General features: G+C 43.2%; 1 protein-coding gene across 22 annotated transcripts in view; it reads left to right on the top strand.

Annotated features, from left to right (window-relative positions):
• Positions 1 to 24,529, top strand: part of CELF2 (CUGBP Elav-like family member 2) — a 505,669-nt gene that overhangs the window by 425,705 nt on the left and 55,435 nt on the right. For 18 of the 22 annotated variants that reach the window (XM_019656964.1, XM_019656963.1, XM_019656962.1 and 15 more), the window contains 4 exons: positions 6,611 to 6,745; positions 15,076 to 15,155; positions 19,244 to 19,402; positions 23,162 to 23,225. In XM_019656964.1, the coding sequence (XP_019512509.1) occupies positions 6,611 to 6,745; positions 15,076 to 15,155; positions 19,244 to 19,402; positions 23,162 to 23,225 (438 nt within the window). The remainder of the gene's footprint in view (positions 1 to 6,610; positions 6,746 to 15,075; positions 15,156 to 19,243; positions 19,403 to 23,161; positions 23,226 to 24,529) is intronic. The other 4 variants (XM_019656980.1, XM_019656981.1, XM_019656982.1 and 1 more) reach the window with 1 other exon arrangement.

Raw genomic sequence — 24,529 nt, 5'->3', positions numbered from 1 at the left:
TGCTTTGTAAATGATAGAGGACTTCTATGCAATGTTGATTATTGCTACCATCCAGATTTTTCCCTGGCTTCATAGGGTGCTGCCCTGAGCATGTCCACCCAAGCCAAAGCCGTACACCCATGCCAAATCCTAGAACCCTCTTGCTCCAGAAGTTCACGGCTGCAGTCTGCTCTAGTCCTCATGGGAGAGAGGAATTTTGTATTTGTGGGATGAATTGTGTCACTGGAGATCATCTTAGAGCTTCTGGCCACCATAGGATGCCCCCATCCTTTGACTCCATAATTTTCTAAATTGTGTCAGGACAGAGACCACAGAATGAATGTCTATGGAAGAGGATTTGGTCTTATTCCTGAACCTCAGGTCATAGTTACAGATGTGACGAACTAGAGAACAGAGTTGGAAATGTTGGACCTGAAATACCCAAATAGTTGAACCACGAAAGGATTTCTTCTTTTGCATTTTCTACTTGCATTTCACGAATCCTAACTTAGAGACTCCCTTCCATAGGACAGCTGCTGGCTGCTCTCACAGTGGTCCGTTGCCCTGGCTGTCCCGTGTCTACTCTGGACACTGAGAGTGATGTTTGCATTGGGTCTACAACCACAGCCACAGAATAAAACTGGCATCAGCACACCCAGTTGTGCATGATCTCGAATGCCAGGCAGGACTGCGTACTGGTTTACTAAGATGAGAGAATACCTAAAAATGCCACTTTTCAGGGAGCCACATGGGGTGCCAGTTAAGAACTATTTTGAGGAGACTGGACTTGATCCCTGACCCTACACTTGTAAGGTGCATCTTTGGTCACATTCCATAGCTTGACCTGGCCTCCCTGTCTGAAAGCTGCTTTCAAAGTGTTCTCCCTAATGGAGGCTCCACTGGGACTTCACCTTGCGTAGACATAAACAGGGTTCAAGGTTCTCCTCGGGCCTGATTCCTCCATCAGGAGAAGTGTATAATTTTCGAAAGCAAATGATAAAAGCTGCAAGCCTCTCCTGATTTCACATGGCAGCTTTGACAGGTAAGCATAGTTTCCAAAGCTCAAAGAGCACAAAGATTTCTTTGGCTCAGATGCTCGAAATAGCTCCTATAGTTGTGAAAGAAGAATAACGAGCCCTAATTGCACTTTTATTGAGTTTGCTGACATTTATGGATAGCACAAAGGGCTCATCACAGTGAGACAGTTACTGCCTTCATTATCACTATGTTCAGATTTCTAAAACTTTGTATTTGCTGAGCAAGAAAGGGCTGCTCATCACAAATTAATTAGTGATGGACAAATGAATTCCACACACACAATCACTCTTTTCGGCCTTTGTCTAGCTAGAGATTCTGACACAGGGAACCTCTGTGGGGAGCTCAGAAATATTGGATGCTCCTCGATCTGCCCTCTGCGTCAGTATTTCACTGAGCAGGATCCAGAAATCTCCCTGGCTTCTCCTAGCCAGCCCTTTGAGTTGGCTCTGATTTAAGCTGCAGCCTCTAGCACATTTGTGCAAACTCACTCATGTTACTCCCGCCTTCGTGCTTCTACCGTGCCAGGTGTCCAAAAAGAAAAATTTTTTAAGCCCACTGTATTAACAGTAAAATGCTGGGGCCTTTAAGAAGAACACTGAATCAGTACCCAGATTTCAACGGAATCCAAGTTTTTTGTTATTCTTCCATTGTGCATAGTCGAGCAGTGGTGCAGGAAGGGCTTTGGAGGACTTGTGGATTTCAGCATACACTAGCACAAACCTACTGGGTTGTCGGAAAAGTCATAATGCGTTTTTGCAACGAAACACATAGAAAAAAATACATCATGATTTTTCCAACAACCCAATAGTTACTCTCCTTAATTCTCCATATCATTGGAGGGCCTGTTTTCCAGCTTTTAACTCTTCACCACTATGCAGGAAAAGGTACCAGCTGCGCAAGACTGAAAATGGAATGCAGTTGCTGGATCCGAAGCTTGTTTAGCCCTGAGTGATAAGAAAAGCACAGCAGTTGCCTTTGGTTCTGGGCTTGGGGTCTCAGCGACTGCAGTCAGTTCCGGCTGAGAGGACTGCTGTGGACTCTGTAGACAGAGCATAAATCCACCCTGTTTTAACCTTACAACCTCACACCTTGTCTGAGGTCCTTAAAGCCTCTAATCCAGAAACACTATTCATGCCCCATCTCTTTCCTCAAGGCCTCCGAAACCCCCCGTGTCCATGTGTCCAGTTCAGAACTTGCCGGAGTCAAGATAACTAAATATCTTCGGGAAGGGAGAAGACCTACAAGGCTGCAGCACATGTAGGAATCACACCCATCCAGTCACTTTCTGATGTAGTGAAAGACGAAGAAATAATCTGAAATTCAAAGTGGAGAGAAGAAATAATTCTTAAATTCAAAGTGGAGAGACGAGCGTATTTGGAGGCACTAATCAAATGCCATATGTTAGCACTAACACATTGAAAACCTGTTAATTAATTCAGGCCACCCCCAAACCCAGGTGTGACTGTGACTGGTCGCATACCAGGGTGTTAGCACAGGCTTACAAGCAGGGATCTTTTAAAAATGAGGTTTCTATTCCCCAAACTTAAAAAAGTCCGCACTTCTTATATTAACCCTTTTTTATTTAAACCATGGAAGGAGATCTTGAAATGGTCCCTGGTCTGGAGAGCCTTCCAGGCTTCTTGTTATCAATGACAGTAACCCCACCTGTGCAACACTTAATAAAATACTTATAAAAACATTTCCCCTCACTCGTTCATTGGTTATCCTAGAGAAAAATAGACTTTTTCCCACGAGGGCAGGAACCTTATCATTTTATTCTTTTTAAATTTCCCCTAAAGCACTTAGCATAATACCGTGAACGTGGTTGGTTTATTTAAGCAATCAGCATTCTTGTGGATTAAAAAAATAAGTGAGATACTCACTGCCCGTGAATATACTTAGGAAAAACCCACCAAGACATTCATCAAACACTGATGAGAAAGTTTAGTGGATTCAAGATAATTATAGTTATTTGAAATGTTGACAAAGCTGTTTAGGGATCCTTTGCATGGGAATCCCAGGAAGAAATTGTATGACTACGGTTTCACTGGAAAACTCAAGGGAGAGGAAACCTGGATATATTGGTTGTCCCCTTTTGCCATTAAAGCAAACGTGGCCCAGCTGTCAAAACCACAGAGCACCCTTGACTAGCAAGAGATTGCAAAAGGCCAGCCTCCTTTACACATCCTTTCATGCGCACACACACAGGAAATTAGCATTTGGAATAGCATATGGGTAGCATAGGTTTCAATTTTTTTTCTTAGCTAATACTCGTTATTGAAAAAAGAGTTATCAACTGTCTCCCTGCCTCTCTGAGTTTACCCTTCATGATGGCGAGAAAGTGAGAATGTCTGAAATAGTTTCCATTTTCTTAAGATTCATCTGAGGAAGAAAATCATCTTTTAGCTGACTTAGGAACTGCATGTTTTGTTCGGTGTCATATCCCTCTAACGCTCAAAACCTACAAATTGCTTTAGCTAAATACCATAATTATAAGCTTACCAGTGAAACCAAGGACCAACTGGGAATGTATCATTGGCTTTTGTCTAGAAGAACTAAAACTAGGTTCTTCAGGATCAGAAGAAACAGAATCGGAATTTATTTTGACTCTCATAAAGATATCAACCGTAGCTTCCTCGAGTGGGAGTCCCAGAGATGAGCAGGGAGGAGGAAGATGGGCACTGCAACCGGAAGTCATACCCACCCCGCTGCCCATAGCAGTCAGCTCTAGCCTCTCCCCTTCCGGTTCTAGAGAATGCCACACCCTCTCACGTGTGAAGGGGTCTGACGCCATCTGTCCTGCCACCACAGACACCTGTTGGAAAGGAAGCTCCTCTACTGGGGTACCTCATGTTTCCAGCACTTGGATCATTGTTGTGCCAGCACAGCCCTTGACTTCCTGTGCTTTCCCTGGCTCCTAGGAGATGGTCATTGGTAATTCACTTAAGTCTGAAGGGAGAAAAAAGAACCTACATTTAAATTTTTTTCATCTGCATACAGAACGTCAGGCCCTCGGTGGCCTCCCTCCAGGAACCAGCCAGTGACCCCGATTCCCCGTGTCTACTTGATGAGTTTCAACACAGGCAGAGGCCTTGGACCATCTGTTACCTTCCTGATACCTTGAGCCCCTCTCTACAGATGAAGCAAAAAAATGGTGCCTGTTGCGCTGCAGTCAGGCTGCAGTCCTCCATCTACCCCCAACACGGTCTTTAATTTGTGCTGCCTCTACATTTTGCCCAGTTAGTATGCGTCCCCCCTCCCACTACCCATCTATCCCACCCTGCCCGTGCTTCTGCAGGGCCAGCGTAAGCGCCACGTCTTCCAGCAAGCCTTTCTCAAACTGTAGCACAGTTCGTAGTTGTCAAGTACTGTGGAATTGTGGGTTCAAGCGGTACTCCTGGGAGCCCTGCGGTTTCTCTGCATTGTCTTCAGAGCTGCCACAAGTGTGGAGAGAGACTGGTGGAAGGGTTTCTGGGCGCCAGCACCCTCCACCCCCAGGTGCTCAATCCCAGCATGTGACTGGGCCACCTTCTCTCCAGCATTTAAGAAAGAAAGAAAGGAAAGAGAAAAGGGGAAAGAAGAGACTTTAATCCTTCATTGTAGGGATGACGAAAGTGAGGACCACAGAGGTCATTGTCCAAGGTCACACATCAGCTGAATGACTGCCAGAGCTAGGACCTAAGTCTCTTAGTCCCAGCATCACTCTCCCCTTTAAGCCTCACCTCCCTCCTCTGGGCTTGCAGGAAACACAGTAGTGGGAAAAGATCCCTGGGCTGGCGGTAGATCAGGGTTCAGGTGAGACCACCCACTTTCTGAAGACCCTAGGCAGGGCCCTTCCCCTGCCAGGCCTCAGGGTCCCTTTTAGAGTTAGACCAAACGTCTCAAGTTCCTTATTTCAGTCTGGAGGTCCGTGACGAGGAGCATTTAGCTGTCTCACCTAGGCCCCTCAGAACTACACTGTCTAATATAGCAGTCACATGTGGCTTTTTAAATTTAAACTGGTGAACATTAAATTACATTAGAAATTCAGTCTCAGCCACAGTAGCCACTTTTCAAGTGCTCAGGAGCCACGCGTGGCTTCAGCTACAGCAGTGGACGTGTCTAGAACTGTCCCTTTACTGCCATGTTCTGCTGGACAGTACCTCATGGGAGCAAGCGCCCTGTGCTCCATCACTGTCCCCTTCCTGCCATGTCACTGTGAGGTATTTACACATGGATCTTCTGTCCCAGCTCCCAGAGGGCGGAGGCCATGTGACAAGTCTAGAATGCATTCTTGTGGGTGAAATGAAAATGAGACACTTTCTGTCCAGGAAAAGAATAAGAAAAACAGAAATAAAAGCCAATTAAATAGCAATGACAAGATTATAATGCAGATACAAAAACAAACAAACAAAAAAAGGTCTCTTCATAATGCTGGATGGTAGAGCCCTTCCCCTAAGCCAGGATGGTCTGAGGAGCTGCTGCAAGCTGCTGTCCTTCTTTTAAATTCTAAGAAATGGATTGAAATGAAACATGCGAAACAAGCAAGTCTTCTCCCTGAGGGGTTCTATGACGGTCTCTTGCTCTCTCTTAAAAAAAAAATCTAACAGTGTCCTGAACTCGGCTGTAATTATGCCTTTAAAGTGAAATGTAGGCCAGTCATCCTGAGCGCAGCTGGCAGATTTTGAGGAAAGTCTCTCAGGTCATCTGAATAAAGCTTCCCTTCCCTTTACCTCTGTCAGGTTCCAAGGATAGAATTTGCACGTTGTTGTCCCAACACCCAAAGTGCATTTCTGTTCATCCAAAGTCCTGCCTCCAAGTGGGTGGAAGAGAATTGTTCCCTCTTTGTTCTTTTCTTGGTGTGGATTTCACCCCCAGCACGGGGCCATCCTGACATGATTCTCAAGTAGCCACAGCCCCATTCACTTCACTAAAGCCACCTTCCTCTTTCACTGGGACATGCAGACCACATGTGCTGCCCGGGTTAGGACTGCACAGCCCAAGCCAAGGACAAAAGATCATTTACTAGCTTTGCAGAGGAATGAGTGTCTCTCCTCCCCTACGCTTATCTGGATCGCTGGGGACGAAGCTTTCTGAAATTGGGGGAGTCGGATATTTTCTTCCATCCAGTGCTTTGTTAAAAGTTTTGTTTCCTATTCTACTACGTCTGTTCCTTTTGTTTTTCTCTCCTGACCTTTTTCTTTCCCTGTCACTCAAGTTAAAAGAACATCTACAAAAAAACAAAAAAAAATCCGTATCCAAAAATATCTCCATGGAACAGTAGTGTTTAGCAACTACATGGAACTTTAACGTTCTAGTAAACACATTGGGTGGGGGGAAGGACTTCACGATGTTTCGTGTCCTTATGAAGACATTTCATGAGTAAGAAAGAGCAAGCTTATAGGGAGATGCAGTGTTCAGACAGGGCCAGGTGGGGAAGCAGAGGTGCGGTGGCATGTGTGGGGGCCACTGCCAGTCTGAAGAGTCGGCTTGGGGATCCGAGTCAGCTTGGGGACTCACGTGCCTGGCACCCGGTTTGATGTCGTCATGAAGCATTGGTTTCAAGGAAAAAGATGCCAATGGCCTTTGTTCATGCATTATTTTTATCTCCTAGCTGTGGAAGACAGAAAATTGTTCATAGGAATGGTTTCGAAGAAATGTAACGAGAATGATATCAGGGTGATGTTTTCTCCATTTGGCCAGATAGAAGAATGCCGGATCCTCCGGGGACCCGATGGGCTGAGTCGAGGTGAGTGTGCCGTCACCGAAGCCTCTTTCCTTAAGAGCTAATTGGAACTCTGTGTCACAGTCAAGGTAGATGCAGCCACCGCACGCAACACAAGGTGACCCTGTAATGTGTCCCATGTGATAGAGTTACCCAGCCTGAACTTTTCACCGGAGCCAAAATGATCACCTTTTATGTCTCAAGGCGGGAAAGGTCTTGGTGCCAACATATTAGCTCAGGTTATCACTGTCAGCTGGCTGCCCTATTACACATCCCTTTTCAGTCTCCAGTTGAAGGGGGCTGAGAGGGAGGGAGAAATGTGGAGGAGAGAGAATATTTGTTGTTTTCATCTTAGTTTCTGGCTGTGCCTAAAGAGAAATGTGAAGGGTATCGGCCTCTTCACAATGATGTAAACCCAGAAAAAAGGTCCATGTTCCCAACTAGGGCGGAGCAGATACGGACTCAGAGTAACTGGGCCCATCTTGGGGTATCAGGGTTTTATTTCAAAGGGGAAAAGTCCTGGAGTCCTGAGCGCAGGGAGTCCATTTAGTGACAGAGTAATGACTTTCTCCCAGAATAAGACTGTAGGCTCCTCTTTGTCACCATGATAGAAGCAGAGGCTGTGGCTCCGAGCATGGATAAAAACCAGTATTTTTGCTCACGGCTGTACAAAGCAGTTGGAAATAACGGTTCTCTTTCCATGTTTGCCATCTCCTTTGACAATGCCACACACCCCCTTCCTTAAGCCACTCATAGGCTGTCACTGAGCATGAACACCCATCGGACTGCAGTTTCCCCATCAGGCCAGGGAGGCCGAACCGAGAGCGAGGATGTAAAACATAGTATTCCATTCTTCTAAGAAATCCGTCTTTTGGCAACACGAAGAGGATTTCATTCTACTAATGTAGTTATCAGTGCGAGTTCCATGGGGCTAATTAGAAATGTCCTTTCATTCGCAGCCTCTGGTTCTGGGACAGAGCTGCCATCCCAAACCAAGTGTGGAAAGAAGAGGTGCGGCCTTAAGTATTAAGGCGCTAATTTTCACCCATCCCCCTAGTTTTACATAAAGTCAGCACCACGTGAGGAAGAACACTTGTTCTTTTGACTTTTAGACAGAACGCTTCACGATGTCAGCTGCTAGAATCGCAGGCCCTGAGAACAAAAGCGTTCCGCCCACACCCACCTCCGGCTCCCCAAACGGAGGACGTCTAGAAGGAGGTGGCACAGCTCCAAGCTTGTGATCCCTGTATTGTCTTCTGAAAGTGATTTAAAAAAAAAAAGGGGGGGGAGGAGGCCCGGAGATCACAGTTTCTGCGTTCTCTTGACAGTCTGAAACCCTTGTTATGAAACCCTCACTGAAAAGATGTGGTTCTCTGAAAGCTGAACAGGACACGACATTGAGGGGGATCCCTAAACAGCAGACCCAGTGCCCCATGCTCATCTGTAGCCTGCCACCTGTGCCGTTACTGGTGTCACCCGAAGCCGTCCATCGTGCTGGTGACCTGCACAGCCTCTGGCTCCTGTAAGGCCTCAGTCACTAGGCTTTCCATCCTGGCCCGCTCTGTGCCACCCTGGCAGATGTATGTCATGAGAGCGTCCCAACACATGTGGTCATCCCTTTGGTTCTTCTGCTGTTATGATAGACATGTGCCCACTGAGGCAGGCAAACCAGGAGAGAACATGGGGGCACGGGGCACGCAGGGTGGCTAAACGAAAAATAAAATATGCAGGAAACACACAATAATATTTTTTTCAATCCCTTTTCTGCTGTCAGCTTTGTCATTAGAACCACCGTTCTCTCCGGGTGTTGTTCTCAGTCACTCTTCTGTGTTATCATTGCATTGTTTTTGTTTGCCAAAGCATCTGGCATGGAGAACAGAAAGGCAGGCTCCAAAATTACTCACAGTGAAATTCATAGCGGCTTGCAGGTCAGTCACCTCAAGGTCCCAGTCCCAGAATTTCTCCTGACAGGAAATGCAACCATCGTCAGTACATTTTCCTACCTGTCTCCCACAGTTTCCCCATTTGTTAATGGCAGCAGTCATCCGCCCTGCAACTCCCATAGGGCATCCTTAGTTAGGGATGTGGAAGGTTTTTTTCTACAAGCATACCATCCATATGGTTTAGGAGAGAGACCTTGACCGTGAGTTAGGCAGGCCTGGCTTCTGACCTCCCGGTCAGGGGATGGGCCGATTCATGCAACGACCCTCCCTCTCACTTTCTCCATCTGTCCAGTGGGGACAGTGATGAATGGCATTGGTGCCCCAGCGTCTAGAATTCCTTGAGCACACGTGAGTTATTTTTGCAGATAAGAGTTTTTAAAGCAGCCCAAACTTTCCTAGGCAGGAGCAGGACACAGGACTTGACAGGAGAGCTCGGCCAGTTTGATCGGCCACTTGGTTGATTAACCGGCGCTAGACACAGACGCAGCCTGTTTTGAAACAAGTTGTGGAGGACCCTCATCCATATTTTATGGGATGGTGGCTCAATGTAAAGAGTAGGACCTTCCTGCTGCCCTTTTTTCTTTTTTCTTTTTATTGAATTAAAAAGTAATTTCTGGTGAACTGATGAGTATTCCCTATGGTACAAAAGAAAATACTCATCTATACCCATTTGTTCTGAAATATAGACAGACAGTGGTAGGTTTTTCAATTAGCAAGACCCAGGGAAACCTCGGTACAGGGGACAGCTTCTGAATCAGTGTGTTTGTTAAAAGAACAATTCTCTTTCATGCTACTATTTTGCTTTCTTTAAAGAATTGCAGTTTCCAATCAAATATTAATAAGTGTCGCCTATTAGTGGCACTGCAGATAAAGGGCGCTCAGCACTGCTGGTCTCTGTGCCTGTTGCTGGCTCAGTTGTTTCAAACATAAATAGCTAAAACTTAAGTAAAATGAAAGCTCAGCTGCCCCGAAAAGTACCTTCTGATACTAAGCAAGGATAGAAACTAGCCAATCAAAAAGTTTTTAAATCAAACCATTTGGTTATGATGGGGGGGGGGGGGGGTGCCATTGAGTGGTTCACTTTTTTTTTTTTTTTCATTGCTTTTCCCAGTTCAGCCACAAGAATGGTGATGACCAAGGGAGCAGTTAGTGTCGCAGGCCTCCCCATTGGTGTCAAATGTAATTTCTCCTCTGCCACATAAGTGGTTTAGACTCCCCCCTGATCAGTAGTAAGCTGCGATTTCTCCAGACTTGTTGACTCACTTCCCTCCCAGAACCAGCCTAGTGGGCTGCCAGGACCTGTACCTTTGCACCTGTCAGGCCCTGCTATACTCTCAGTTAGAATCACTGTCTGTAAAAAAAAAAGAATTATGATTTACCTATTGGTGAGGAAGCCTATATTTTACAGTCCCACTGTTACTCATCAGCACCCAGGTCTGTGCCATGTTCCAGGACAGAACTACACACACACACTCAGAAAATTGTCACAACAACACAGATGGCACCTAAGCTTCTGCCAAACCCATTGAAGCCACTCAACCAACAGCAGGACTCTGCCTCATAGCACACAGTATGCCCACATCTGTACATGCGTTTTCCCCTTTGGAGGCAGTAACCCATTTGGCCATCTTTTCTAATTTGGAAAACCTGGTATGAGATGCTTTCAGGCACCTTTATGAGACCCAGCTCCATCTGCAATGGCAGGCCCACCTCCTGGACATGAGGAAGCGAGCCACGTACGAGGATCCCACACAGGGCAAGTCAGCTGAGATGTTTGCTCTCAGAATCAAAGCCTGAGGCCTCTGAGCCAGTGCATTCATGGGACAGCGTCACTTTGGCATCGATTTCCTACCATGTACATGTTCTCACGTAGCCATAAGCCCACAGTCTGAATGAACTATTTGGGTACAATCTGCAGGGTTTTCTGCACCATGGCAACTGAATATCCAACTCAAAGACAATGAAGGAATTTATTTCATTGTTCTGTCCCATAAACTGGAATCAAATCTTCACGGCCATGTAAGGTAACTTTCTGCTTGTTTAAGAATCTTCCAGCTGTGTTTATGGTATTCCAACATTCTCCTGCCAAAACCCTTGACAAATGAATTGGCAATATTTTCAGGGGTGTTGGCGAGCGCAGACTGGACTTGTTTGTTTTTTGTTTCATCTGATCAGCATGTTAGGGTAGGACTTTTGACTCTTAAAACACGTACACAGAGAGGGACTCAGTGTGATTGTGACATTTTAGACTAGCCCATGTACTACCTAAGCATTCAGATATGTAGAAACTTCTGTCGGATGCACTCTGGGTTCTTAACTGCATCTTGTCAGCTCGGTCCAAATACAGTCTTCCCATCTCATCTCAAGGATGAGATTTTGCTAACTGTTAAGTCCTTGCCTGCACTTAACCTCTGGAGCTCTAATATAAATGAATGATCTCTCCGTGCCAGTTTTAAATAAGCAGACCATTATTGGGGATGGTGTGTTAGCATGTGAAATTTTTTTTTGCTCCAATATTATACTGATAGCATATGTTTAATAACTCCTGCCACTGCTAAAAATTTGCAGTGAGGAAATTTGGCTGCATTACGATCTTTTTTCAGCTGCATGGGAATTTATAAATGAGTTTTCTATCGGTTGAAATCTCCTCCATGCTGCAAAAGTTATTTTAAATCATGCTTCCTTCAGTGGAAATACAGCAAGCTGTTGTGCCTCTTTCAGAGAAGTAGCAGAAAAGTAAGAGGCCCAGGCATGTACGTGCTTTTTAAAGTACCTATGTTTTTTATGTGTGTGTGCAGAGCAAGAAGTCATCTAGTTCTCTAAAAATTCTCATGCAGCCAAGAGAAAAGGGTAGAACACCTGAGTTAAGACATCCTTTCAATTGAAATGACAAGTGTAATAGATGGGTTCCAAAATCTTTCCTGTGACAGGGCTGCGTGCTTTCCTTAGATCCTGTCTGTAGGAGGAAATTACTTTGTGAAACCTTTCCCCAGTCAATCATTTATCTGTTTTAGCAGCAAGAAGGTAACCTTACCGAAATAAGAGGAATTCAACTCCTTTTCATTTCTATTAGCAATCTCTGACATTCTGAAAGTGGAGACAATAAATAATTGCAAGGTAAATGACAGGTTGGCCACATTTACAGATGGAAATTTTTTTCTTTTTTTTTTTTTGCTATTATATATTCAGAGGCTTTAAGACAGTAATAAACAGGCTATCTTACCTAACCCTACCCAGCCCCCCAAAAAATGTAGCTTTGTTGTTTTGGTACCTGTATCTTTTCTCTCCAGTCTACTTTCTCTTGCATTTTGGTCAGTAGCCAGAGAAATAACTGCTGAGACAGCATATCCAACGGTCTGGAAAAGTTAAGGTGTGGACCGTACAAGAGCAGAGCAGTTTTCCTGTCCAGACCAGTGAACCCCACTGCATATGTTAGTAGAAGAACGGGACACTAACAACCTAAGTTATTTCTGTCCAATGGAAAGGCTTCTTGTTGTCTTGTAGAAGGAGCTGGCAGCCAATCTCGGTGTAGGAGCTTATGTTACTGAAAAGCCAGATTTGAGGCCTAATCCTAAAGCCACCACAGTGTTTTCAGTGGTGCTGAAAAGAAAATTGAAATCTTGTCATAGGACTACCACTTCCTCCTGTTTTGGAGAAATTACAAAGGTTAACAAACTACCAATCCATGAAACATTGAGTTCTGAAGTTGCTTAACTTCACCCAGAGTAGCATAGAGAGTGAAATTTTTTAACATGTGCTCTCACTTTATGAATGGCAGTAATTTTTTCTCTTAAGTAATTGCACACAGCACACAGTTCAGAACTTGACAGAGCCCTTAAGGAGACAACTTCTCTCTTACCGCACCACTGCCAGTAGAATAAAAAGGTTAAGGAAGTCATCAGATTTGTCAGATCATTTTTTGGATGGGATAAGGATCATATAATTAGAAGCATCATTCAGGCTTTAATTACAGGTTTCATAGACGAAAGGGCAATGGGTCGAGTTTATAGAGATATAATTTTATTGTTCTGTTGCTAACACTTTTCTTTTGAGACCTGCTAATTACTATATCTCTCTCACAAAGTTATTTACAAAAGTTCTGCTTGTTCCAAAATTGTGGTAAATGCATAAACTGTGCCTGATTGATTTTCGTTGACATTTTATATGTTTTTTATGCATTCTTAATCTCCATTTGGAAACTGTCAGTTTGGCACATAGTCCTGGATAATAAGAGCAAATGAGCTGAATGAAACAATCTTCTTGACTGTTAAAAACAGAGTTAGTCCAGGCTTTGCATGGTTTCAAATATATCTCCATTAGACTATTTGCTTTTGCCTCCATTGTAGTCTCAAGATAAGAAATGGAAAAAGAAAAATCTCGGAGTGTTACTTCCTCTGTTAATAACGTCAGTGATAATGACAATGGTTTTGAAGAAAGATTGCTTTGAAACGGATGGTAAACTTGAGACTCTATCATTTAAGAGCCGAGTATCAGTATGGAAGCCAGCAGAGGTAGTGTCATCTGTCTCACACTCTATTACACACATCATCTAGGTGCCTTAGAGAAGGTTGCCAAATGGCTTTTATTGATGACAAAAGCCGCAGCCAGTATAGGCACAGGCAGCGTGTTTAAATACAGACTTCACCAGCTGCTCAAATGTCAGGGAACTATAGGAGACATCTCAGCATTCATAGAGAGTTCTACTTCAGGCTTCGGAAGGCCAGCTTAACTGGGAGCTGAATGGGAGAGGAATCTCCCATGCACTGAGAGCTTTTCTGTGTTAAACATTACAGCACAATGCAAAGAAAAAAAAATGCATTGACTTATTTTTATGACTGGATGTTGTTGTGCTTTGGGATTAATGATGGGCAGGCATTACCGTTTGATTAAAAGGTGCTAATACAGTATTGACTTGATAATCTCACCAGCTACACATGCAGAGCCAAAGAAGGAAATACTATAGTGTTTGGCCCCCAAACTGATTTACACGCACCAGACCATCCGCCGGTTGTTTGGATGCGGAACTCCTCTTTGGCTTCCCGGCAGCCACATACCCCACCTTGTCGATGCCAGAATGCCGCTGCCTTTGCGTTTACTCTGAGATGACAACAGGCCGCAGCCTCTCGGTGTTTAGATTCTGCTTCATTTGGAAACCTTCTAAGTAGTAATAATAGTAATGTTTTGAGGAAATTGAGTGGAACACTAAATTATTCTCTGATACCTAAGTTCAAACTGTGCAAGGCTAAAGAAGCTGAAAATCAATGCACTTTTAAAGTCATTAGAGATCATAAGTGAAATAGGTCTGCATTGCTTCAGCTATGCGTTTAGTGGGCTGTGGTTTTATTATAAAATCAGCCTGAATCTGCATTAATTTCACAGCCTTTTTCTCTAAGAAGCCCAAGGGTGCATGATGAATAAAATGTAAATTTCAAACGGCAGTGTTTTTATTCGTGAAAAGAGCGGTGAGCCATGCAGTTGGCATGGCGACTAGCATGATGACCAGCACTGCTACCAGGAGCAGAAACAGGCACTGTATACATTCCCGTGATCTTACAGAATGAGCAGAAAAGAGCCATGGGAAGTTCGGTGAGTCTCACCAGAGACATTCAGAGAAATGTACATGGTCTGGAGAATGTTCACTTTTAGGTCAAATCTCTGACATGTATCAGAAAGTCACAACTTCAGAAAGTCACGAAGTTGCTGTACAAATGAAAAATCGAATGCCCATTTTAAAATTTTGCTTTCTAGACACTGTTGGATCTTCTCAGAGTAATAGAGCATTTGTTTTTGTTCATAATAAGCGCTAACTAGTGTGTGCAGCATTTGGTATATTGGTTTGCATTTGAATGGCATCAATGTATATTTATCCATATATATTTTTAACCACCCAGAAGAGATTAGATATATTTATTTGCTGACATTTCGAGCTCTTGGAATTTATTGGCTCATTTGCCCTGGGTGTGCAGATTTTACTGTTTGCTACTTACAAGTTGATGCTAAAATTTGAAATCCAAAGCCCTAATGTGTGGATGCCCCAAGTAAAGATGATGAGCCAGGCAGAAAATGTAAAATAGCAACTTTTTATTTTAGAAAATGCAAACTAGATCTCGCCAATGCCAAACCCCTGGCTAAAACGAGCACCCAACTTCCTTCCCCTCGTCTCCATTTAAAAAAATATATACTAATCAATCAACAGATCTTTCTGCATTGGTCAGATTAGCAAGTCAGACTGTGCATTAAAACAGCAAAATAAGATAAAACCAAAGAGAGAAGTTGTTTATTTTTATGTACTACTGAGAACAGTGTCGTCCTGTGGCAGTTCTCGTAGACCGTGTTGGTTTAACAAGCGTCCAACCCTTTTGTCTTGTTGTTTTTTGTCTTTCCTGCTCCCTGTCCCCTTGTTTCCCACAGGCTGTGCGTTTGTCACATTTTCTACAAGGGCAATGGCACAGAATGCAATCAAAGGCATGCATCAGTCTCAGACCATGGAGGTACTGTATCGTCTGCCCTTTCTTTGTTTTCTCTGTGCAAATGATGGGGAATGGTGACGCAGCTCTCTCCTGTGTGGATTGTTCACATGGCAATCACAGATTCAAACTCTCTCCATCTCTCTTTTCCTTCATTCATAGTCATTCATTCTCTCCCTCTCCCTCTCTCTCCCTCCCTTTCTCCCCCACCCCCACCCCTTCTTTCTCTCTCTCTCTTTCTGAACTTCTCCCCTGATGACTTCAAGTACATTTAGGAAAACCTTCCCCCTAGTGTCCATTATTTTTTTGAGCCTTTTATTGCAGTGGCCCAAGGCCTGCAATGTAAAATCATGATGCAATTTAAGCCAAGTTATTATTCTATATCAAGAGTATCGCATCCGGCCCTCAGCCTAAGGTGGGCATGGTTGAGCTGTGAACAGCCCCACTCCAAATCACAGCTTGCCCTGTGCTAACAGAGTTCTTTTTATTTTTTATTTTTTATTTTCTTTTTCTTTTTTTTTTTTTTTAATGTGGGCTCAAGTTGTCTTTAGTCAAACAGAATTGTGTTTTTGCATCAAGAATGTTGGAGAAAGTTACTACTTCTCCCACTTGGTTTAAGCAGTGACCATGTTCATGGATGAGACTCCCCTGAAAAAGTAGATTTGTCTCCTAACTAAAAAAATGACCAATAACCAAGCAGCATAAAGGCTCAAATTTGGTCTCCTAATGAGAGATAGTTGCTTTTGGGGAAGATGAATACGCTGGCGTGGGTGTTCACCCACCAGTGCACACAAATGGCTCTTTCTTTTGTCTGTGATTTGGGTCATGGCCTTTCAGAATTTTGCACAAAAGCATTCCAAGAGTGATATGCTGTTACTTATTCTGTACTGTCTGATGGAACCATTTGGGAGTGCATGTGCTGCTGTATTATGTACACTGTATCTTTGTGTATGGGTGATCTTTTCCACAGGTGGCCTTGTGGTGTTATCTGAAGTTATGTTTTTCATCTTTTGGGGAAAAAATATTTTCAATTTTATGTAATAATGCAAAATTTTCTCTATCGAGTGAGCTTCTTTTTTTGCCTCCCATCTTTTGGGGGTTTTATTTTTTGTTTCTTTTGTTTGTTTTTTGCAATGCTGCATCTCCCAAAGCATGCTGGGAGCTAAGTGCTCATTATGCGTCATGTTTTGTGGGCAACTTTTTTACAGTGAGCTGAAAGGTGGGTGGAAAGGGGGGAAAGGAGTGTGCATGGCATTGTCATTAAGTGTTTACTGTACTTTTCTGAGTTTTGATATCAGCATTGCAAAGCCTATTGTCTTTTTCAAACTTCATTTTGACTTTGATATTTCTAACATATCTTATATAATCACTGTGTTTTCCTTTCAGTGCAATGCATTTTTAAGACACTCTCACCCCCCTACCTGAAGGCAAGCTCAGGTGAAAATCGGCCATGATAGGAGATAATTAGCAGGATTTGAAATACCTAACAACCCAGTCTTGCACAACATGCTGTGACACATGTGATACTTTTTGTCCCCTTTCTCTAAATGTAGGCTGCTCCATTATTGTGGATCAGTCTGATTTCCAGCTTCATTTCAGTTTGGAGATTAACATGAAAGCGCTGTTAGGATAAAGAAAGTCTTTAGCTGTGTTTATTATCTTCTATGTACGTGTTTCATTCTTAATTATTTTTATTTCCTGTGATCTAGTGATTTGCACCTAAATTAGTCTCACCTTAGATAATTATGTAGTCTAAGCTCTTTCAGCTCTGTTAGAAATGTTGTCACCCCAGTTCCTTCACTCAGAGCACCCCAAATAAAGCCACACAGAATGCTGGCATGGGGGTCTGGCTTCTCCTGTGTTAACACAGACGGAGAGCTCGAGGACAGAAAGCAGAACTGGTTATGAACCTGACCCACAGAAAAACAGGCTCTCCAAAGAAAAATAGGCTCTCCGAGTGGGAAGATTCTGCTACAGAGAATGGGGCATATTGGGTCTTAGAAATTCCCTGGTCCTTTGTTATTAATATCTCTATTATAAAAAATCACTTGTTTTAATCTGGACATCCATGGCTAAGCAACAGGGCCCTCAGACACTTAACTATCTTGTTTAATTCAAATACTATTGGCATTTAAATGGAAAATTGTGCATTATGCAGTTACATTTTAATTGTACAACTGATGCTTGTTTTTTTTTAACGAATTATATTATTTTCAGGACTCTGACTCACATCTTTAACCAAGATATCTAAGAGATTCGAATTCAAAATGATGTGAATGTGAAAGTTGAAAAGAACACATTCTTTAAAACAATTATTTTTTAATATTGTTCCTTCTGTTTTTCCACTATCCTCCAATCTGTCCCTATCCCATTTTTCCCTTTCATGGTTTAAGCAAGTTTTTTGTTTTTTGTGTGGTTTTTTTTAACTATAATCACTGGCCTGATTTTCTGCTTTTATATCATTTTTTGGTATTTAAGAAGAAAAAACAACAATAAATGTACTGTTAGGAGGAGATGCTGTAATTTGCTATGGAACAAATTCGATACAATAGTAGCAACCCTTTTCCATACAAAACCCTTTGTATAATTTTCATCTTCAGGATATTTTGCCCTCTTTAAAGTATGAAGTGCTAAAATATGGGGCAGATAAAAAAGTGAAGCATAGATCTTTTTTAATGACGGAAATACTACTTTTATGCAATTTACTGACCTTTAACATTCTGTGCTGTGACACTGGCTACCAGAGCTGAAGACTCATACGCCGGAAGTCCAACACTCAAAGAGTCACCTCATTTTCTCACAGTTTTTGGTTAATAGCAGACATGATAGTTTCACATCCTCATAGTTACATCCCTAATAACTACCCACAGGTGATAAGAAAAAAAAAATGCAAGTTTGTTTTCTAGGAGAAAGAGAAAGTGACGTAAAGGGAAGAGAAAGGAAAAGCTCATTTAAATAGGAATATAAAGTTTCTGAGAGGAGTCAGAGAGGTCTATTATGCTGAGTTTCAATAAAAGGGTTTTTTTTTAATCACTTGGGTAGAATGACTTCTTTTTACCTCAGCAAATTTTAGCAGCTTTAATTATGATGAAATGTGTAGGCAAGCTATACTAAGAAGGAGAAAAGAGTGGGGAGGGAGGCGAAAATGTCTCTGCTGCGTACTTAACCAAGTGCAAATGTTTAAAGGTGCTTTCCAGTGGAAGCCTTAGGCCCTTATTTTCCCTAATGATTTTATCTACATCACACATGAATTCATCCTATCATATAACCCTTGGCCATTTTCACTCACTACCCCTACTCCTTGCCTTTTAAAGGAAATGAAAACTGAAAGGAGCTCCTAGCACAGTAAGGAAAAGAAGCCAAGCATACTCCTCTTCTTGTCATATAAGATACATCTCCTATGGCTAATTTTTCTTTTTTTCAGTAGCTCTGGGGACTGTATATAGAGTAGATATGATACAGAAGGAAGAGACATCTTTCTGAAAACATGGGAGTATTTATTACATTGGTCAATGCCTGTGTTTTCTGAGTATCTCCTTCCTTCATCCACGTTTCTAAAACATATTCGCTTCTCCCGATTATATTCTGGATCAGTGTGATCCCCACAGTTCCACAGTTCAAACATGCATAACCTAAAATTGGAAAGAGTGGAAAAACAAATGAATGAGAGCCACTTCCATTGCAGCTTTTCCCCCTCCCATCCCCTGCTCACATGTGGGAACAGGCAGACCCACAGAACAGGCCTGTCTTTCAGACAAGCGAACCTGAAGTTTAATTAAAGAACCTTGATAAGGGCTCTTGTCTCTGAGGAGGTCCTGGGAAGGTTGAAGGAAGACACCTGAAGAAGGAAGGAGAGGCAGTTTAATAATCAGAGCAAGAAAGTAAATGGCTTCGCCGACCACCAGATCCCCAAAGAAACCAGTGACAGTGTCTGGAATGTTCTGTTGATGGTGCTATTCAGAGAAGAAGAAGGAATACCAAACCATTTTAAAGCCATTCCACACCATCCCATGTGCTCCCGGATAGTTCAGAGAGCTAGGCCCAGTGCTGGGTCTCACGCGAGGATCCGACCAGGCTGTAACTCCCTCACTTTCCGCTGTGTCTGACCACAGGGCTGCTCTTCACCTATCGTGGTGAAGTTCGCTGACACGCAGAAGGACAAAGAGCAAAGGCGTCTCCAACAGCAGCTCGCCCAGCAGATGCAACAGCTCAACACTGCCACCTGGGGGAACCTGACGGGTCTGGGCGGACTCACCCCACAGTACCTGGCGGTAAGTGCAGGAGGCCACGCAATGCGCGGGCCCCAGGAGAGAGGGGAACATACCCACTGTAACTCTCACTACATACGGGCGCGCCAAGGACACTAAAGAATTCATGTGGGGGACATCTTGAATCCCAGGAAATTATTGAAATCAGCATAGATGATGCAGAATATTTTTCCAAGATAAATCGATTAGCATAAGCATATGACTGATTTAATTCTTGCCTGATATAGGCTGAGCAAAGTCCCACCAGGCTAAGCCCATGTTTCAGAGACGTCATAAAACCCTGCCTTCAAAGGGGTGCAGTGTGCTTCATAAATGATTATGTCAGGACGCCGAGGCAGCTGTGGTTGGAGAGCTCGCTGCCTCGGAAGTTAGTCCATTCCACGTCAGGACCTCAAATGAAATCCCCGTGGAACTCTCAGTGACCCTGGAACTGTGTCAACAAGATCATATGTTTCTTACTTTATTGGGTTGTCAGAAAAGTCATGACGTATTTTTTCCATGCTTTTCATTGCAAAAATGCGTCATGACTTTTCCGACAACCCAATATTTGATACCAAAAAATTAGATCCTATTTCAGGCCAAACAGACTCAATTCTTTCAACCATCCCTCCCATTTCATTGTTTCTAAACTTTCACTTTCTTGGTTTTCCTTTGAGCCATCCATTTCACTCTGTCAATGTCTTTATTCAAATACAGTCACCAGCATTTAAGATAATTCCCCAAGCAAGACCCAAACAGCATAGACCCCTAGTGTGGATTCTCAAATCTCTTAATGTAGCTTGAGAGTGTGGCATTTGTAGTAACTATGTCACATGCAAGATGGAAAGCAGCTAATACTCCTCTAAGTTTCTATTGATCTTTAATTGAACTACTGCCAAACCCTGCCACTCTACCCCATTCTTCTGCTTTGGGACCCAAATGCTAAACTCCACGTTTATTAGTATAACTTCATATTGTGAGATTGGTCTCTTAGTCCAGCCTCTGTGTGTGTGTGTGTGTGTGTGTGTGTGTGTGTGTGTGTGTGTGTGCGTGTGCATGCAGGTGTGTGTTTATGTCCTGACATGTCATTTCACCTTTGACCGTCCCTCTCAGGATCATATCGTCCTTTAGCCTTACTTTGTAGCAGAACATATGCTGTTCTATAAAATAGTCCTCCTGTGGCCTTTACAGGTCAGACCACCCTGCTTACGGGGAGAAAGGGAGACTCCAATAGGTTATATCACCTGACCCAAGGTCATGCTGCTGGTAGTCACATGGAGTTCACCCCTCTGCATGTTCTCTCCATGTAGCCGTGCTCCTCAGAGGACAGACATGGCTCCTTCTCAGAGGACAGACACGTTTCTCCTCCCCGCCTCCAGTGCCTATTGGGTTCCAGCGTGTCACAGCTACTCAATACATGTTCGATTAACGGACGAGGAGCATGTGTCTCCTGTCTTCACCTGAGTCCTCATTGAAAGCCTTGACCAAGTTTGCTGTCATCTCGCCGTTTCTCCATCTGATCCGCTGAGACACCAGCAGCGATTTTGCCCGATGTCTTGCTAAAATCGATATATGCTCTGCCATGTCTTCTTGGTCTATCAGTCTAGAAATTTTATGAGAAAACAGATGAGTCTAAGTTAACAATAATTTGTTTTCTACGAACTTGTGCTCGTCAGTTGCGCACAGACCATCTATTTAATTGTGTTTACAAGATTTTTTATTAGAAATTGAAGCCAAGCTCACCTCTTCACAGTTTCTAAGGATCCAGCTTCCTGCCCCACCATTTTCAAAGACATGTGCCTGTCTGTGTGTCTCTGGTCCGCTGGCACATCTCCCATCCCCCTCGGCTTTCAAAAGTCTCTGGTACACATTTCTTTGGTCACATCTGCAAATGATTTCTGTACCCTGAAAACAATTAGTCTCATCCTGGTTTATAAAACACGTTTCTATACACTCTTATCTATGTGTTCTCGTGAGCACCCATCCTTTCTTTGCGTGTTTGTTCTCCTTTCAAACGAAAGCCCGTGTCTCTGAAAGGGCCCTCGGCCTTTAAGACATTCCCCACCTCTGTGTGAAGGGGCTGACCCCCGCTCACCACAGAACGGTGTTCGGTGGAAAAAACCCTCAGTACTAGTTTCATGACACCCCAGGTATGTCCACTTACCTTAGTAGGCTTTATTATTGACTCAAAATGTCTTCAAAGCTATTTTAACTTCGCTTAACTTTAATTTTTAAAAATATCTTATAGGAAGATTTTAACTTCGCTTAACTTTAATTTTTAAAAATATCTTATAGGAAGAGGGAGTAAGGGGTCACAACCACAAAAGAATGGGAAAACTAAGTAATCAAACCAAAATAAGGGATTTCTCTCTATCAAAATGGGTAATCCCTGGCCTCTCCTTCTACCTCCCTCTCTTCGTGTGTGTCTGTCTGTCTGTCTCTCTCTGTGTGTGTGTGTGTGTGTGTGTGTGTGTGTGTGTGATAACGAGGTAATCTACTCCAACAAGTCAAGAGGGATGAGTGATCATTAGATACACTTGACTGGTGACTGTGAGTGTTAATCCTCATAATATCATTGTCACTAAGTCTTTAGTTTAAACAGCCACTGACACCCCACTCTGCTTGGTTTTTTTAAGATGCCCATGTTTGAGTCATTCATATTCATCATGGAGTTTCCTTCTTATTGAACTGACTTACCCCGAGGAGTGACGGTGCTCTACAGTTATGTTTTGCAGAGCTCCAAATACATTCTGAAAGCTGTTTTTTAAACAGCGAATTCAACTTATTCCTCCAAAGCACATAACAATTTTTCAGTAATAAATATGGTGAATCTAAACTTTGTGGTATCCATGTACATTTGAGTAGAAGAGGTGGCTGGCTATATGCTTGCTCCTATAAACGAACTATGTATTGATCTACCTTACCAGAAAGAGATCAATAAATCTAGTCAAACAGTATAGCACCTAAGTGTTAACCTGTAATTCAACTCAACTGGGCAAACAGAAGGGCGTTCTAAGACAGCAGCCACATGCGTTTACCTTGTGGTACCCACTGATTGTATGCGGGGTGGGAGGATGTGTTTTTGAAAGCTCTGGGGAGAAATGCAGACACCTTTTCACAGATATGTTCATTTCTTTTTTACAAGATGCTGATAAATAGCATGTTTCTCTCGGCCAGTGAAGATGGTCTTAAAGTGAGTGACCATCGTCTTGGTCATGTAGCCATGGCTGTGACAGATACATTTATGTCTGGGTTATCATGATAATGTCTCTGTTGAGTCAAGAGTCACTGAGTCCATGCGCTTCTAATAAAGGATGGAGAAAAGTGAGCTGTGAGGAAGATGGAAGGGCGGAGGGATGGACCTTGATTGACAGAGCTGAGTTACAGTAACTATTGGGCTATCGGGAAAGTTGTGACGCATTTTTGCATTGAAAAACATAGAAAAATAATGTCATGACTTTCCTGACGACCCAAAAGATGACAGAGAGCTAGCACTAGGCAGCCATGTTGTTTCAATAGGTTTAACACCTGGTTGTTAAAGAGTAAATTGATTGTTTTAAGGCAGCAGCGTTATTGAGTTTCCTCAGTGTCTGGGTTCTTAGTAGAGATTAGACATTACTATGGATTTGCAGCCCCAACTCTGGGAACCTTCAGGCAATTAAGAGACAGCAGCAGCCAACTGTATACACACAAAGGAAACTGGATGTGTCCCCAGTTGCATCCGGAAGCTCCTTTGCCCGCCTCTCTGCCTTGTGCTGACAGCACTTTCCCTTTCATTTGCAGCTTCTGCAGCAGGCCACCTCCTCCAGCAACCTGGGTGCATTCAGTGGCATTCAGCAAATGGCTGGTAAGTCATGGACCCTGCCTTTCCTCATGACCGGCTGTTGTCTGAATTTGGGGCTGGCGGGTGGGGAGGCGGGGGTCAGAGGGCAAAGAAAAGCAGCAGGGGGAAATAAGAACAAAGCAATTACCAGTCCTACTCACTTTAGCATCCCTGCTGGAAAGTCGCTCTCCTACCTCTGGTATTTCCAACAGTGATAACATGAGGGGGCTGAGAATCCCTGCATAGCATACTTTTTTTTTTTCCACTTAAAAAAAAATGGGATTGGGTACTGGGGAATTTCCAACAAGATTCCTATATCCAGGGCAGCCAACATGATTAATATCCCTCTAAAATTTTAATAATAGGCAGTCAATAAAAATGTCCTGACCTCCATAATGAAAGCCAAGATTGCAGGCCTATCTTTGATACAGTTTCCAGTCCCTTGATAACCACAGACAATTAACAGGGTGCCTTTTTTACTTTGGTGCCCCAGTTGACAGAATTGGGCATCGGACGCATTGGACGCATTTGTGTGGAAGTGTAATCTTTGTTCTTCAGAAAATCAAAGTGTGGCTGGACTTGAAAGCCAGCTCGTGAAGGGTTTCTTTTTCTAATGAGCTGTGTCAGTAGTAACTGAGGTGCAGTGATTAGTGAAAGGTCACTCCTACTGTGTCACCTTCCAGGCTGATATCCTAATGTACCACGGGGCCAGGGAAGGCAGCCCGTGCAATAAATCAGAGCACAGGTGCCATTAACCTGCCGAGAGGAACAGTGAGGAAGCTCTTTCCTTATATGATTCCAAAAAGGTGGGGAAAGAGGGCAAAAAGAACAGGTTTTTGGCACATGGAAATCAGGCAGTTTGTTTTAATCAAGGGCACCCTGAGTCAGTGAAATGAAACCTGAGTGTGCAGAATAAAAACCAGGTTTCTTTATCTGTCACTATGAAAACTCCTTTTTACCCTCTGGGTCTCCCTTCACCCCCAAAATACATATGCTTGGTTTTGTTTTACTTTTTTGGTTTTTGTCTTGTTTCACTTTTAATGCGTCTGGAAAGACTTTTGATGAGCATACACAGGTTTCCCCTGATATGTGTTCTGTGACCGTCAGCCCAGTTCTGGGGCCTCATAGGCTAATGCTGATTTGTTGTCTGATGGGACATACTGGCCTACGGTAGAAATACTGCAGAATTATTCATTGGGCTTTAAATCTCCTGGCACCACCTGCTTGTTCTGTTGTAATTATAGCTTTTGGGTTATTAGAGGAAAAAAATATATATATATATATATATATATATATATATATATATATATATATATATATATATATAT

This window comes from Hipposideros armiger, unplaced genomic scaffold (genome assembly GCF_001890085.2).
Source record: "Hipposideros armiger isolate ML-2016 unplaced genomic scaffold, ASM189008v1 scaffold_271, whole genome shotgun sequence".
NCBI classification, from domain to species: Eukaryota; Metazoa; Chordata; class Mammalia; order Chiroptera; family Hipposideridae; genus Hipposideros; species Hipposideros armiger.
Note: the sequence above shows the minus strand (reverse complement) of the source record. Positions and strands in the feature narration are given on the sequence as shown.